Source organism: Gopherus flavomarginatus, chromosome 9, assembly GCF_025201925.1.
Source record: "Gopherus flavomarginatus isolate rGopFla2 chromosome 9, rGopFla2.mat.asm, whole genome shotgun sequence".
Taxonomy (NCBI): Eukaryota; Metazoa; Chordata; order Testudines; family Testudinidae; genus Gopherus; species Gopherus flavomarginatus.
In genome coordinates this window covers 16,848,076-16,866,157 of record NC_066625.1, presented here as the reverse complement: position 1 = coordinate 16,866,157, position 18,082 = coordinate 16,848,076, and the positions used below count along the sequence as shown (strand labels likewise).

Below are 18,082 nucleotides of genomic sequence, written 5' to 3'. Positions count from 1 at the left end.
GCACCTGGCTAGGACTGGTGGCTGGTGTGGCAGTAAGGCAGGGCCTGGCCCTGCTCTCCCCACCCCCTCTGGAGAGACTAGTGGCACAGTAGGTGCAAGCCTCATGCCATTCTTATGCTCAAGCAGCCCAGGGCTTGTCATTGCACTGGGTTGCTACATCTGGGGGGAGGGGTGTGGCAGGGAAGAGACCTTTTGCCTTCTCCCCACTTCCCTTTACAAAATGCACAGTAGCTGAACACAATATGGCCCAACACTTGGTTCATTATATTCTATTTCTACAGTGACTGCAGGGCTGTACAATGGCTGGCGTTTACTCTGAATTATGGAAAACATTCTAGTGTCTGTGCTTCCTGCTAAAATTAAATTGTTGCTTATAGAGGGGAAAAAACAAAATCACAGTCCTTTTTTCCCCAGAGCCTCACTACAGGGGCAGCGTGAAGGTTGTCTGGGTTTAATTTAATTTTAATTGGGCATTTTCATGCTTTCAAACATTTGAGTGTCTTCCTATTGCTTTAATTCTGCATTTCCTGGGCTGCTAATGCATGTTTTCCCAATTGTTACTACATTCTTGCAGTGTAGTTAACTCTTAACATACAGCTGAGGGTGCAGCTCAGTAACTATCTTGAGAGCTTTTCATCTGGGAATTTAATTTTGGCTTGTTTTTTGACTCTTGGGAATATTTATGCCCCATGCAGGAGAGAAGGAGTTCTTCATTCCCTGGGATGTTCTCTCCTCCCTGCATCCCCTGTGTGCCTTCTTGGCTCTTCAAACTTATGTCTTGCCAGGCTATTCAGAGGACTGAAGAGTTAGGGGTGTGGAGGCAAATAAGTAGAATCAGAGACCAGGGAACAGGGGAAGGCAGGATTAGCACAAGGTTCAGCCCTCAAGCCCCCACTTCATTTTCCCTTTGACCAGCCAAGTTCTCCTCATCAACACTGCATTATCCTTCCTCCCTTCCCTGCTCCTGAAGGCCTTCTATAGTAGCAACGGACAGGGCACTTCTCAGGATCACGAAACTGGCTTGGATAGCCTGATTCCTTCCTACTCTCTCTGGCTCTAGTCCATAAGGACAGTTATTCCTCAGTAATGATTAGCTGGGAAATGCCCCACAGCTGGTGCCAAGTATGTAAAAAACCATCTGCTGCTGGGAACGTGTGGGGTGAAAACCCATGACACACAGGGACAGGGGACAGAACATTACAGAAATGAATCAGAGAACAGACTGTGAAATAACATTGTGGGATGGATTTGTTTCTGAATTTTATCCAACAAAGTCAGATTCACATCAAGGAGTGCAGCAAAATTCACTGCCCTGAAGTGGCCCTTCATAATGCAGTGGGGTGTGGCGGCAGTTCTGCCTCAATTTCCCCTTGGTGTTCTGCAACTTCACCTAGCTACCAATGCCGAACAGGCTGCTGCAGTGACTTGGCCCTATGCCTAAGTCCACCCCTTGTGGGAGGGGTATTGCTCCTGTCTTTCCTCCTGCTTCAGGCGCTCTTCTGCCCTCCCTGTGGGCTCAGCTTTTGCCCTTCCCAGGCTCTCTCTCATCTCTCCCTTCGGCAGTAACAGATTAGCCACTGGGCTGATGAGGCCTGTGCACCTGGAAAAATGGGCACCCTCAAGCCCCAACCCCCAGCAGGAGCATGAGGTGGGGGGGACAGGGGTGCCTGGCAGAAGTGCGGGCAGCCCCAGCACCTGGACTCCAACTACGGCCCTGGGGCTGGAGGAGCTCTCACTCCCTGATGTGGCCCTGGGCCATGGTGATGGAATGAGGGGGGAACAGAGCTTCTCCAGTCTTGGGGCCACAGTAGGTGGGGGCAGAAAGAAGCAAACAAGTTGCAGGGTGGCAGTGGGGGGGTGGAATGGGGCAGACCATGGGAGGAACAGGGTGGGGGAATGGGTAGAATGGAGTGGGGCCGCAGGCAGAAGGGGTGGGGAGGGGACCCCCCCACTTTCTCTGGCCCAGGGCCCCACAAAACCTTGTGCTCTCCTCTCCAGTCAGCCCTTCCCTGCTGGACTTCTTTCCTCTTAGGTCAACCCTGTACAGGCATAGCAAGGGCAGACTAAGTGCCGAAGGCCTTTGGTGCTTAAAGGGGTAGACCACTCTTAGAAGGGGGAAAACAAATATGTAAAACAGTGGTTATGTGGAACAAAGTCATATTGATGACAATCCTACTCATTTGACTGAAAGTCCTATAATGCAAACTGAATTATGATCATGAAGTCATTCAGATGTGTTTTAAGATGCTAAATGGTTATGAATTTGGTATTTCCTTTCCAAATACCTGTGACATCTAGTGAGAGCTAAATCCCCTCTCACAGTCAGCACTGTGGCTGGTGTCAGCCTGACCCATATGGCATCACGCTGGTTGGGAGGTGAAACTAGCAAACGTCAGTCCGACTGGGAAATTCTAGAATTTCCTTATTGCAATTTTCTCCCTTGGGTAGAGGCAGGCTCCCTATAGCCTCATGTTTTTAGCCCTTCCCACTTCACTCTAGTCTCAACAGTATCTACCAAGGTCTGATCCAATTCCCATTACGGTCAGTGGAATGACTCCCATTGACTTGAACAGTAGTTGGATGACACTCTTGAACAGAAACAGCTAGATTCATCCCTGACAACTCCTTCAGAGGCAGCATAAATAGATTTACACCAGGGATGAATTAGTCTCAAGTCTCCAGGTTTGTGGTTTTTCCCTGTATTATAATGATGCCCCAGTATTTCTAGCACTGTGATCCCTCACCCAGTTCTCTCAGTTGGCATGTTGAGACAGCATGAATATGAGCTCATTAAAAGAGCTTCAGCCACTCATGTTGCATTAATACTGCCAGTTACTGAGAACTTAATGTTTTCAATAAAGTGCTTTTCAAAACTTGGAGGTTTTGCTGTGTGTCATTTTTCAGGTGCATTTCCCACTCTCTCTGTGGAAGTTTATCAGCCCCCTTTTCCCAGGATCAGATTTTGTTACTAGAACAGTCTTGGCAAGGTGTTGCGTGACCGCAGCTCCCATCAGGCCCTTTGTCCTCTCCAGATTGGGGACACATTTTGTAGTTCTAAAGCCCAGAGTTTTCTTTCAAAGTACAATATAGAGTTTTGTCAAGACATGCATAGACTGGTACAATGTTATTCCTATAGAGTGGTGATTTTCAGCCTGTGGTCTGCAGACTCTCGGGGTCCACAAACTATGTCTAAGGGGTCTGTGAAAGGTTGTTGTTAACTTAGTGGTTTTCAGCTTGTGGTCCATGGACCCCTGGGGGTCTGCAAAGTATGTCTAAGATTGCCCAAGGGGTCTGCATCTCCAGTAGAAAATTTTAGGGGTCCACAAATTAAAAAGGGTTGAAAAATCACTGCTATACAGTCTCCCTTGGTCAGCTTCTTCATACGTTTAATTAAAGCATCCTGAGTTTTCAATAGAGTTTGCAGTGCACTGGACACAGCCAATCAGCACACATAACTTCCTTAATTTTCTGTGACTTCCTTCAAGTAAAGGCTGATGCTTTTCAGTTGATCACAGCCTTCAGAAGATAAATTAGAACAGAAAAGCCCCTGCCAGAGTAATTTGACATGCTTTCAAATAAGGACCTGAATCAGCTGCCTGAATACACCAATGAGTTAACTTATTGGCACTGCAGTGGCAAGTTTTTTGCATGACATTTGCCCTTGAATGTCCAGTAACATCCTCTACACGGGTTATTCCTTTACCTCCATCACTCCTAGGGCTATAACTTATGACATATGAAACTAAATTCATTCCTTTTGTAAGTGGGTGCTACACTATATAAGCAGATGGTCTTGCACTCACTTACAGTATATGGCCAGTTACATTTTTATGTATGAAGAACTCCTATATATTAAGCTTCAGTAATGGCCTAACCTGGTCCAGGGAGAGAGTCAGAGGTCTGGTCTACACTAATGAGGTAAGTCGATCTAAGTGACACTAGTAACGTTATGTGAGATTCATAACTTAAGTCAAAATAGCTTATATCTACTTACAGCGGTGTCTACACCAAGCTATATCAATGGGACATGCTCTTCCATCAGCCTGTCACGTCTTCAGCAGACACATTAAATCGATGCCTGCTGGATCAATCACAGCAGCGCCAATTTAGCCCATAGCAATAGAGATGAAAATGACTTATTAGATCATTTGATCTATCCTCCTGCTAAGGCAACATTTTTCCCCAAACTACCTTTGTAGAATCAGGGAAAATAAAGGTGATTTCAACACTCCTCTCTGGGACATATTTTCAAAATTGAACTCAACCTAAACTCTAAGTTTTTACTCTCAAATTTTTGGCCACACACTTTGTGCACACATTTTTGTAAAACTTGGATCTGCATAAGGAGATTGGGCCATTTCAAATCACATACCTCAGCTTTGTGACATGCATAAAACTAATGAAGACTTGAACTAAATGCCAGTGGGACAATCTGCTATGCACAAACTGAAAGTTTACTTTATTTCCATATATCTATGATTTCACCTGCAAGAATGTTAACAACAGGATGTACTAACCACAGGCTCCACCATATTATCCATAGACAGAAGCACTCCATTGAAAGCCAGCCCCATGCAATGTAACATTAGGTACTTCACTTCAGAAGAAACCTCCATTACATTTTCACTTTTGTGCATGGGAATTTAGTCTTTTAGCAGCCCAATAAACAGTTTGGAGAGCAACAATGATGGCACTTCATTTTGGAAATGACCTTTTATACTGATTAGAAATTGATAGGTTTAGTTTTCAGCTGCTGACAGCTGCTGGCCCTGCCTACCTTTCAGAACACTAGCTTGGAAATCACCCGAAATGGCAGAGATGAAGGCATAGGTACTCCTTGAGTTTTCGATAGTGTACTTCTCCTTTAATTTTCATCTGCTTTGAAATGCATCCAAGAACGATCACTGGGGCTGGGCATCTGTGTTCTGCAGTAATTACAGGCATTTCTTTGTGGTTTGTTTAATGTAAGTCTGACTGAGAAATGGAAGATCTGGATGTGGTTTGAGGAGTAGTCCCAACACCAAACACATTAGTATTAATCAATAATATTATTACTAGAAACTTGATATATCTGCAGATATTTCTTGTCTTGGCTTAACCACAGAAGTAAATCCTGCCCAGCTAACAGTGGTGTTATTTACATTTTCCAAGAAGCCATGCCAAACTGTCATTCTCAATGCAGCTCTAGATAGTGCTGACATAGATAAGTCACAGCTCACAAAAGAAGGATGCAAAGCAGAATTTCAGAATACCTTAGGAAAATGTCTCACAGGCAGATATCCCCCAGAGGGGAATTTCATCACCTCCTCCCTAACAGGAAGGGAAACCCAGTGTAAAGTTCTTTAGTAACCTAGTAATCACCAACAAAATTAACTCAGCCATTCCCAATCTCTGGTGAAGGGAATGTTGCAAGGAACACAGTCACACACATACACACACTCCTCTTTAGGGAATTACTACATAGACAAACATTTTGGTCACACTTGTATAAAAGTTTACAGAAAACTTTGAAATACATCTTGTTCAAAATGAAGTTTAATCTTTTCTAGGAGAGGCTGTCTCCCACGGATCAACTAAGATCACTATCCATTTAGAATATTAATAGAAGCGAGGAAGTTGTTCACAAGGAATAGCAGCAAAGAAATGTTAGCGCTCACAAGAGATAGCTCTATAATTACACTATGGTTAAATTAAATGTATATTAAAAAATTGGATACAAAACACTAAACAAGAAACCTCAAAGAGGAAAGCTACCTGCAATGCTTGTAATGATTTGGAGATTTGTGATTTCAGTCTTAAGTCACATATTTAATTTTAAGCTTTAAGAACAGATTTACTACTACACTAAAGCATTGGAAAGCAGGCAGAGCATACTGACCAGTTAAGCTGGGTTGAGTTACTTTGCATCTCCAAAGAAGGAGAAAGTTATCTGACGCACACTGGCAAATCTAGCTCTTAGTCTGCAATGGACTTACTGATTTGGGTTGTGTTAGTGAGCCTGGCCCTATCTAAAAGGGGCTGGAGAAGCCCAGTCATTGGGTCCCAAAGTCTGTGTTTTAAGGGTTCTTGCTGTACTCCATCCAGCCTCATTTCCCCTGGCAGTGCTGCCTTGCTATGCACTGGAGTCACTGCAGTTGTGCCACAGGAAGCATTTCGAGCCCCACACAGCATGCAACTACAGAATCTAAAGCACAGTGACAGCTGAACACATGGGTCCAGTTTCTCTCATGCTGCTGACTTATTACAACCCATAGAATTGTTGCTTGCAAATTACTGTAGAGGAAGGGTGGTGACTGGTTATGTTACCTCTGGTATCACAATGTCCCACTAAGTGTTACCTGAGCAGTTGACTTAATAGTGTTTGTGGCATATAATCATCACAATTAGGTTATTAATAATTATTATTTTATCTAACTGCAACCTAATTTATTCAAATATAGTCTATGCATAAAATTTCCGTTAATTTTAACTATATGAACAGTTCAAAGAGTCTGTGTTATTTCATTACTAAGGTCATCTAGGACAAAGAAAAGACTGATGAAGATAGTAAGTTTCTTAAAAGGACCCAGGTTTTAGTTAAAGTCATATCAATTCATTGCTTTATTTATAATCCTCAGAAATTTAGTTCTGTACACAAAGAGTGTGTGTGTGTGTTAAGTTTCAGAAATACAGTGCATCTTCCCCACCCTGCCTCAAGTGCAAAATTGAACTCCAGTCTTCACTATGAAGTCATGACCAGTGCCTCCATAATACTGAATAAAAAGCACTTACCTAAACGTGCATATTTGATGTATTTCAAATTCACAACCATGAAAAATGCATCACAGACCATGAAATCTGGTCTTTCGTGTGCTTTAACCCTCTACTATACAGATTTCACATGGGAGACCTGCATTTCTCAAAATGGGGGTCCTGACCCAAAAGGGAGTTGCAGGGGGATCACAAGGTTATTTTAGGGGGAGTCGCAGTATTGTCACCCTCACTTCTATGCTGCCTTCAGAGCTGGGCGGCTGGCGAACAGAGGCTGTTGGCCTGGTGCCCAGCTCTGAAGGCAGCGCCCCCCCAACAGCAGCAGCACAGAAGTAAGGTGGCAATACCATACCATGCCTTTACGTCTGCACTGCTGCCTTCAGAGTGGGGGGGGGCAGAGAGTGGCAGCTTCTGTCTGAGGGCACAGCTCTGCAGGCAGCAATGCAGAAGTAAGGATGGCAATACCATACCAGGCCATCCTTACTTCTGTGCTGCTGCTGGCAGTGGTTCTGCCTTCAGAGCTGGGCTTCCAGTCAGCAGCCGCTGCTTTCCAGCTGCCCAGCTCTGAAGGCAGTGCTGTCGCCAGCAGCAGCACAGAAGTAAGGGTAGCAGTACCAGGCCCCCCTCCCAACTCCTTTTTGGGTCAGGACTCCTACAATTACAACACCGTGAAATTTCAGATTTAAATAGCTGAAATCATGAAATTTACAATTTTTAAAATTCTGTGACTATGAAATTCACCAGAAATGGATTGGGAATTTGGGAGTGCCCTACCCATGTTCCTACTTGTAGATCTATCAACATGTAATAATAATGTACCAAATACCTGTATGCGATACTGTATATAATGTACCAAATACTTGGGTATAATGATACTGCATCAAGTACCTGTGGCTATTTTTATAGAGAACATTATACGAAGTGCCCGTTACTTCACTTACCGGTATAGATCATATCACACTTAAAATATGTGCATTTTACATCTAAATATTCCTATAACAGTTAATAAAATGATAATGGGCAATGTTTTATGCTGTTTGCTATACTATCTAGACACAATGGGCAAATTCTTGTGATAAGACATGGTGAGACTTAATTACCCAAGACAGCATCATCTAATCATAGAATATCAGGGTTGGAGACATGAAACTAGGGGCTAGGAACATCTAAGTTATCACTCCAGTTCTGACAATAACTCACTACCTGGCCTCAATTAAGTCATTTAGGTGCCAAAAGTAGGGCAGCCAAAAAATTAAAAGTCAGAAAATTAGCAAATGCCTTTGAGAATATTAGCTCTGCTCTCTGACCTCTGTTTCCCCTAAGTCTAATATGAGCCTCATGATCTGTAAGCATACAGCTCATCAGTCAGCACACCCTGTGGGGCCTGGGCATGGCATATCCGGAGCTCCTCCCTTAGCACTTCCTGCTGAACAGCTGTGCTGGCCCAGCGGTGTTGCTTGTTGCGACTCAGCCCTTCAGCCAGGGCACAGAGTCCCACATGTACTGGGTATATTACTGGGATACCAGTAGTCCTACAAATAATAGTCTGTCAACTTCACATGGAACCATCAGTCCAAGTCTGGACTCATTAGTTCTTACCCCTTTATTACAGTGGTGGTGGGGGGGAGGGGTTACAGTAGTCCTTACTCCTTGTCAGCAGGGGTTTCTGCTCCTCCTTCCTCAGCAGTCTGGTAGAGGAACTCAGGCCCTCCTTCTCTGCTGGGTTCCAGGCCACAGACCCTTGAATAGGCAGACAAGGCCCAACTGCACAAGTGCTGCCCCCTCAGACCACTTCCTTGCTCTACCTTGGTCTTTTGCCTCAGTTTCTTCATGGGTTCTCAGCCTCTTCATGGGTTCTCAGCATGTCAGTTCCAAACATACCTTCCTTTAGAGAGGCTCCATCTCCCAGCTATCCCACTCAGCTCTCTGACTCCCCCAGGTTTCTCCCACTGAGCAAGAACCAACAATCTGCTCTCCTTCCTGAGTAGGGCCTAACTGAGCCAGGCTCAGGCCTTTTCACTCCTTCCTCCAGGCTTAACACCTACTGCAGGCTGATTGCACCCACAGGCCCTCATTAACCCCTTCTGGCCCAGTGTGGGGTTGGTACACACCCATCACAGATCCCCTGTCTATCTCAGCAGGGTGTTGTGGGGAGTAATTAGTTAATGACTGTGTAGCTCTATGAAGATGCACAGCACTATTTTATTTTTAATTAGTTTGCAAAGTACTTTGAGTTCCTTTGATGAGAGGCTCTAAACAAACACTATAGATAATCAGGTTATGAATTAAACATATGAGAGGGTGGGCTGAGGAGGTAAGGCCTAGCTGGCACAGGGAGAAATTCTATTGCCTTTCTCTCAGGCACACAGAATGTGTATGGTCGGGTAAGACAGACAAAATGGAACAGCACTCTGAATGATACGTATAAATTATATTGAAACAGAAAATTTAAACATGCTGAAGCAAGCATATGCCTCGGGCATGCTGAAAACCATGTACATGCTGTCTCAGAAACACAGAGGCTTGTTCTGAAATTCTGGGGCCTATCATCATCTGGTGTAAATGATCATAGTTCCACAATGCAACTATGACAATTTACACCACCGGAGGGCCTGTTCTGTTTGTTTGGGGCAGATTCTAGCCCTGTCTCTTCTCTCCCCAACCTCCACATTCCTAGGGCATACAAGGAAGCTCCCATATAGGGAGCCCACACAGCAGTAGGCAGATCATCCAGTAAGGGCGGCCTATTTTCACGAGTAATGGTTGCTGGAGGAAAGCATCTAAATCTCTTTCAGATTAAGCAGCCACCTAGGCCCCGATCCTACTCTCATTTCAAATCAATGACAAAGCCCCATTCGGCAGGTCTGAGCCCCTAGTTCATAAGTGGGGAATAGGGTTGCCAATTTTGGTTGAATGTATTCCTGGATGTATTCACATCATATCATCTTTCATTAAAGATTTATTTTTAAATTCCTGGAGACTCCAGGACAATCCTTGAGGGTTGGCAACCCTAGTAAGGGGGAGCTAAGCAAACTGCATGAAGGTTCGTGTTTATCAGGATTTCACAAGGTCAGAATGATGTGGATCATACAATGAATATTTTCTCTGGGAATTCTGCCCACTTTCATCTACAACACAGTGAGGCCCAAGTCTTTGTAACAGAGTTTTGTTTTAATCAGTCCTCCCCCTACTAATGCAAAATGGCTGAAAAGCGAAAGAAATAGGAAGCAGAAATGTTTAAAAATCAACAATAAATGTTGATGTAAAAAAGAAGTGCAGCTACAGGAGCATGAAGTATGTCTTTTAATTATAAAATGCAGGTATTTTGACGTACATAAAGTTAATCATCTAACTGGCATAATGCTGCCACACCACGATTTATCCAGTGTTTCTGTGGCTGGTCTGAAGGGAGCTCTATTGAGAGAACATAGTTAGTTGAATGGCCTGTAGTGGACAAGATACCTCTTCTTGCACTTGTCTTATAAACAGGGCATGAGTAAATGTTCTCATGCAGAAATGCTGAACTTTCTCCAGGTTTCAGCCAAATTACAGGCATAGAATCATAAAGGATTTTTGGAAGTGATTCCCCAATCTGCATGGTTTCTCTGTCCCAACGGGCACCTTCTAAAAACAGTCCTTTCACATATGCCCCATCTTCTGGCATTTCCTCCATGCTGTGTTCCTGTCTTGTCACCTGGAATGATTAAATAATTGGCTTTGGTCTCTTTTTATATCCAGAATATATTTACTCGTGGAATCATAATATCTGCAGTGCTCAGATAGCTGATTAAGAGCCTGATCCAAAGCCCAATGAAGTCAATGGGAGATTTTCTTTGACTTCAATGGATTTAGGATCAAGCCCTACATGCTTCTTTGGCGTCCCCGTCCTGCAATTCTTACAGAGACCCAATCTATCTTTTGTTCATACTACTGGCAAATATGCCAAAAAATCATATGTATTATTGAGTTCGCCATCATTTTAGTGGCATTTGTATAGTTGTATGCAAAGGGGGTGAACTTCACCTTTGTATAGAGGACTGCACACTAGTTAAATGCCACTTAAGCCCTCAGAATAGGATTTAAGTGGTGCATAGGTCTTGTGCTGGCTCTCTGCAGAGGGATGAATTTTACTCAGAGACCTTATGATAAGAATGAATTAATTAAACAAAAAGATGCCTTGGTGATCACACAATTAAGATACCAAAGGAAAATTAACAAAATATAAAAGAAGAAATTAATGGCACTTAACCCGAACAGGGCCCAGGCTAAATACTCCTGCAACAAAAGTAGGGAGGCACACAACAAAAAAAACAGTATGCTCAATTATGTGCATCCTCTGCTACTAAAGGGAGTTCCTTCAACCACTGGTGGCTACTTTCCTCGTAGAGAAGCGATTGTAATAAATCCCCCTTGCCGCACACAAGATATATGACTGATTCATCTTCTCATTTGTGCTTCCCTTGGTTTGTTTTCAGAGCATTCACTAAGATGGTTTTTAAGACCATTTTTCTAGCATGTGGCAAGTCTCATAAACACAGGCATTGATCATGTACCATTGCAGTCAAGGGGAGCTCTGCCAACTGACTTCAGTGAGCATAGTAGGATCAAAACCATGGAGAATCCACAACAATACTTCTAAAGATAATGTATTTTCTATGCCCTAGTGTTTCACAGTCTGCTCATTATGGTATATAAGTGTTTAATGGTCTTTGGCCTCATTATTAAGGGGGTAGGGATAGCTCAGTGGTTTGAGCATTCGCCTGTTAAACCCAGGATTATGAGTTCAATCCTCAAAGGGGCCACTTAGTGATCTGGGGCAAAATCAGCAGTTGGTCCTGCTAGAGAAGGCAGGGGGCTGGATTCAATGACCTTTCAGCATCTCTTCCAGTTCTATGAGATAGGTATATCTCTTTCTGTGCAAATCACTGACTTAAACTATTATCCTGAGGAAACTACAATGCATTGGTCACCTCCCAGAAAACACCATCCTAGCCACCATGGATGTAGAGGCTCTCTACACAAACATCCCACACACAGATGGAATACAAGCTGTCAGGAACACTATCCCTGATGATGCCACAGCACAACTGGCTGCTGAGCTCTGTGCCTTTATACTTACACACAACTATGTCAAATTTGATGACAATATATATCTCCAGATCAGTGGTACTGCTATGGGCACCCGCATGGCCCCACAATATGCCAATATCTTTATGGCCAACCTGGAACAACGCTTCCTCAGCTCTCGTCCACTCATGCCCCTTCTCTACCTACGCTACATTGATGACATCTTCATCATCTGGACCCATGGGAAGGAAACTCTGGAAAAATTCCACCATGATTTCAACAGCTTCCACCCCACCATCAACCTCAGCCTGGACCAATCTACACAGGAGGTCCACTTTCTTGACACCATGGTGCAAATAAGTGATGGTCACATTAACACCACCCTATATCGAAAACCTACCGACCGCTATGCCTACCTTCATGCCTCCAGCTTCCATCCCGGACACATCACACGATCCATTGTCTACAGCCAAGCACTGAGGTACAACCGCATCTGCTCTAACCCCTCAGACAGAGACCAACACCTACAAAATCTCCACCAAGCATTCTCAAAACTACAATACCCGCACGAGGAAATAAGGAAACAGATCAACAGAGCCAAGCCTCCTACTGCAAGACACACCCAAGAAAGAAACCAACAGGACTCCACTGGCCATCACATACAGCCCCCAGCTAAAACCCCTCCAACGCATCATCAAGGATCTACAACCCATCCTGGACAATGATCTCACACTTTCACAGGCCTTGGGTGGCAGGCCAGTCCTTGCCCACAGACAACCTGCCAACCTGAAACATATTCTCACCAGTAATTGCACACCGCACCATAATAACTCTAGCTCAGGAACCAATCCATGTAACAAACCTCGATGCCAACTCTGCCCACATATCTACACCAGCGACACCATCACAGGACCTAACCAGATCAGCCATACCATCACTGGTTCATTCACCTGCACATCCACCAATGTAATATATGCCATCATATGCCAGCAAAGCCCCTCTGCTATGTACATCGGCCAAACTGGACAGTCTCTACGGAAAAGGATAAATGGACACAAATCAGACATTTGGAATGGCAATATACAAAAACCTGTAGGAGAGCACTTCAACCTCCCTGGCCACACTATAGCAGACCTTAAGGTGGCCATCCTGCAGCAAAAAAACTTCAGGACCAGACTTCAAAGAGAAACTGCTGAGCTTCAGTTCATCTGCAAATTTGACACCATCAGCTCAGGACTGAACAAAGACTGTGAATGGCTTGCCAACTACAGAACCAGTTTCTCCTCTCTTGGTTTTCACATCTCAACTGCTAGAACAGGGCCTCCTCCTCCCTGATTGAACTGACCTCGTTATCTCTAGCTTGCTTGCTAGCATATATATACCTGCCCCTGGATATTTCCACCACATGCATCTGAAGAAGTGGGTATTCACCCACGAAAGCTCATGCTCCAAAACGTCTGTTAGTCTATAAGGTGCCACAGGATTCTTTGCTGCTTTTACAGATCCAGACTAACACGGCTACCCCTCTGATACTTGAAACTATTATCAGTTTATCTCTCCAAGATCCTGTTTTTTCCATTCAGCATTCATTCTTCCCACTAGTTCTCTAATATTTTTCAGACTAGTGTCTCCTAGCCAAGGGATCAATTAAGTAGAAAAATAGCCTCTGGCACTTCTAGCCTCTAAAAGCTCTGTAGGGACCCCGGCCTCTGCAGCCTCAGAATCTATTTCTGATTGTTCAGGAAAAGCATCCCCTCTTCAACAAGGACCCAGTTCTGCAGCATTCCACATCAGTTTCCAACTCCCCAGACAAAAGTCTCCTACTCCAGCCAGTATGGTCACAGAGCTGATGATGACAGCAGTAAGAATGGGGCCCTCAGGCTGTAAGCTCACCAGGGCTGAGATGCTGGGCCAGGAACAGCAGCACAGGAGCCAGCAAACAGAACTGGAAACAGGGGAGTTTGAATAGGTGTTTGTAAGAGAAGTTTGGGGAAGGGAGGAGGGTTGTGTTGTAGATTTTTGGAGGGGGGGTTCTTATTTTCTTGAGAGGAGCTTAGGCAGGAAGGCTATGACAGCCACTGAGGCAGCAGAGGTAGTGACCCAAGGAATGGAAGAGACAATAAAGATGACGGGATGTAGAAGTTGCAGAATGTACATTATCCTGGAGCAGGTACATGAAAAGTGCTTTGTTTGAATGAAATGCCACAGCTGATAGAAGAGAAGATCCAAGGTTTGGAGATGCAAGTAGAAACTAAGGTTGATTTTCAAAGGGGATTCGAACAATGATGGAGGGAAGGTGAGAAGAGGCTCAAGGGAAAACTCAAGACTCGCAGACAAGTTATTTAAGTTAAGCGTCAATGTTGACACAAGAAAAAAAATGGATAACTGGCCATCAGCAAGTTTAGGCTTGAAATTAGACAAAGGTTTCCAAAAATCAGAGGAGTGAAGTTCTGGAACAGTCTTTCAAGGGGAGCAAAAAATCTAACTGGCTTCAAGACTGAGCTTGATAAATTTATGGAGGGGATGGTATGATGAGATTGCTACAGTGATATGTGATTCATCTGCAACTGCTAGCAGTAAAAATCCCCAACGGCTGGAGATGGGACACTAGGTGGGGAGGGCCTTGAGTTACTACAGAGAATTCTTTCCTAGGTGGTCTTGCTGATGTGCTCAGGGTTCAACCAATCGCCATACTTGGGATTGGTAAGGAATTTTCCTCCAGGTCAGATTGCTGAGACCCTTGGGTATTTTTGCCATCTTCTAAAGCATAAGTCATGTATCACTTGCTGGTTTAAACTAGAATAAATGGTGGATTCTCTGTAACTTGAAGTCTATAATCATGATTTGAGGACTTCAGTAACTCAAGACAGAAGTTATGGGTCTAATGCTGGAGGGGCTGGGTAAGGTTGTGGCCTGCAATGTGCAGGAGGTCAGACTAGATGATCACGATGATCCCTTCTGGCCTTAAAGTCTATGAGTCTATGAGATTCCAATTTCTGTTACATTGGTGTAAATCTAGAGTGACTCAGGTTCACACTGACACCCTAACATGTCCCCATTGTCTTGTCTGTAAAGTGCTAGTTTGTTTTTGTTCTTTTTGTATAACACATGAAAATGGTTTGTATAAACGAAATTCCTCCACATATTTTTACCTCAAATTCAAATCCAATATGATCAATTGGGATGGTGTATTTTCTAGCATAGTTCTGTGAAACACCTGTTAAGAAGGACTGAGTAAAGTAGAATCCCGATATCCAAAATACGTTGGGTGGCCCTTCGTTGATCCACTCCTGAATATGAAAAAAAAACAATATATTTATTAGCAAAACCCAAAACATTTATTTCTTTAGATTGTAAAAACTCTTCAACCCTATATTGCTGCTGAACACGATGTAAAATATTTCTCCTTACTGAAAAGTCTAAAGTAAAAAGCTGGGAACTGTACATTCTCACTACAGAGTAAGGGCCAGATTGTGAAGTCCTTACTCACACTTTTGAGCAGTTACTCACTTGGATAATTCCAAGAGGACTGTTCATGAGTAACTGCTTGTGAATGTGTGTAAGAAGTTCACAAACTGGCTCTATTTGGGAATTATTAAGTGACCCTAACTGAAGTAAATCCTCTCGTTCAGCTTTCACATGTTGGTCCCTGAGATGGATCCAAATCAGTTTTAGTATACCTGGAAGAAGGCCAAACGTGTAAGAAGATCAGACACATAGCTGCCCAGGGGTTTCAGCGATGGATAGGATTTGGCTGCCCACATTGGTGGTACTTTGCCTCCAAGCATGCTGTTGAAAACATCCTCAAGTTCAGACGACATCAACACTTGACCTTTGATAGCTTTGCCTAAATTGACAAGACTGCTCCGAACAACTTCTGTAAGCCTGCAGATAAAGGGGAAATTGCCATTTCATTACTCACTAAACCTCTGATCCAAAGCCAACTGAATTCTATGGACTGATTGCCATTGACTGAAAGCCCTGGAGAGTATTGAGAAATTTCTCACTGTATCTGTAAATACCAAAACCATTCTTTGGCTATTAACTTCTAGTAAAAACTTACAATAGACCAAGGAAATTAATTAACAATAGCTTTAAACTTTAGATACGAGTTGAAATATTGTCATACGCTGGGAATATGGGGGAATGAATGACTCAGAGGATTTGTAATAGGATATGTAGTCTTTCACCTCATCATCACTCGTTCACATGTGGTCCAGGTTAGCAGTGACTAAATGTTACTATCAGATAACTGACCATCAGGATTCAGGAAGTCATTTGCTGCAGCTTTCAAGTATTTTGAATCTGCTCTCAAATAGCTTTTGTAAATGAAGTTTATTACAAAATGCTTGCAATTGCCTAAAGCTTGTGACCTGGTGCTGATCATGAACACAAACATTTTAGCATCTTTCAGCTTTTGTAAAGTTAAAGAAAACAGGCTGCCCCACCTGTTGAATCTGATAAGTTCTTGCCTAAGAACTGTATTCATGGACTCCTCATAAAGCACTGGGTATTTCTTCATTACTGCTTCCAGGTTAAAGTCATTTGGTAATTTGGACAGGATGTCCCGTGCCAAATCTTCAACAGTTTCCTGAAATCAAGAATGTGCAGAGAATGGGGATTTTTTTCAAATGGCCTTTTTTTTGTTATTGTTACTTTTTTACAAAACAGATTTCCTCAAATATTGTTGTTTTATATGCTTTTGCTTCAATGGATATTTATATAGCTATTTATAGATAATATACAAAGGCCCTGTTCCCCACATTACTGAGGAGCTATGAGCTGGCCTGACTGATCTGAGGGATTCTCGGCACAGAGCAGAATAGCGTGTGAAAGGGGATCCCTGGCTCCTCCATGATCACGGCCTGTGGAGCTGCAGAAAGGGGTGGGGAGTGGATTAAATGACTCATCTTTCCCAAGCTGGCCTTCTCTGGATTCTGGCCCCTGTATCTTCACCACAGGAGTCACCCAGCCTACTGCAGCCCTGAGACTGCAGCAACTCCAATGGAGCAGCCAAAGGGAAGCACAGCTGACAATCTGTATCCTAGCAGTTAAGAACCTTGAGGACAGCCATGTGTTTGTGTTGAGGAAAGACCTGCTACAACATCTTGATTTCTGGGGGAAGGAAACCTTTGGCCCTAATGGGCCTATGTTGTCTGACTGATCGTCCTTGAGGTCACTTCCCAGAACCATGGACTCTGTGTCCAGGGCAAGTCTGAGCAGAGATCCTGCTGAAGGAGATTTGACTAGTGCTGTGTGGGTGAGGAGCCCAGGTCAGAGCACAAACCTCCAGGATCAGTATTTGCTCAATGAAATTAAATTCCATATTTTGAAACTGCCTTGGAATCTGAATCCAGGAGCATAATCAATTGTATGTTTCAATTATCACTGTCACAGTTGCAATGTGGTGATGATTGAATCCATAAGGAGTCACCCAAAGCCATTCCCGGCCCAGTAGTCATAGGTGGAGGTGGCTAACTCCTCTAAACTATAAGGGATGATGCACTAAGAATGCCTCTCTAAGATGCTTCCTTGACAGGGGATTGTTTGGATCTCCATTCCCCATTACCTGTGGGGACTTCCCACCTCCACCCACTTGTCTAGGCAGAGTCAAAAGCACTCCACTGAAAAGCTGGTTGGTCTCCTGATTATCTTTAGTGATGTCTGCATTTTCATGAAGCCCAAACACTTCAGGATGTGTTGCAATTGGTAAGCTTCTTAAGTAGTCAATGTAAGACTGCAAGGAAAACATGTAGTTACCAAAAATGTGTATTTCATAACATTTTTTATCCATCAGTAAGTACAACCCAGCTTTAATGGAACATAATGAGAATGTAATACACAGCTGGTCATATTCAAGCACATGAATTCCCAACTAAAAAATCATTGGTTTACATAATCCAAGCAGACAAATACAAAAGCTTTGAAGATTTCAGAAACTAATTCAGGACCTGATCTTGCAGTCCTCATATAAGTATTGAATTTATCTAATTTTCTATAGTAGCTAATAAACTCCCCAGCCTTACTCAGATTATGCTGTTGAAAGCAGGAGCCAGGTGCAATATTTTCAAATATCAAAAGAGCTTGACCTGGGCAAACCATGCTGTCATGGCAAAAAGGGCCTGCGAGAGGTGTAGAGTCCCCCTGCAGCCTGACCCTTCCCAGCTTTGCAGCACCATAATGGTCCCGAAGTAGAAAACCTGCATAAATGTGGCATCATTTTCACTCATAGGAAACAGAACATTGTAAGATCATCGTATCTATC

The 18,082-nt window shown here is 43.5% G+C and overlaps 1 protein-coding gene across 1 annotated transcript in view; it reads right to left on the bottom strand.

The window, feature by feature from the left end:
• Window positions 1-10,030: 10,030 nt before the first annotated feature.
• Window positions 10,031-18,082, bottom strand: part of DNAH3 (dynein axonemal heavy chain 3) — a 101,747-nt gene continuing 93,695 nt past the window's right edge. The window contains exons 57-61 of the mRNA XM_050968905.1: window positions 17,387-17,554; window positions 16,266-16,408; window positions 15,498-15,702; window positions 14,970-15,107; window positions 10,031-10,444 (exon numbers count right to left, since the gene is read on the bottom strand). Of these exons, the coding sequence (XP_050824862.1) occupies window positions 10,091-10,444; window positions 14,970-15,107; window positions 15,498-15,702; window positions 16,266-16,408; window positions 17,387-17,554 (1,008 nt within the window). The 3' untranslated portion in view covers window positions 10,031-10,090. The remainder of the gene's footprint in view (window positions 10,445-14,969; window positions 15,108-15,497; window positions 15,703-16,265; window positions 16,409-17,386; window positions 17,555-18,082) is intronic.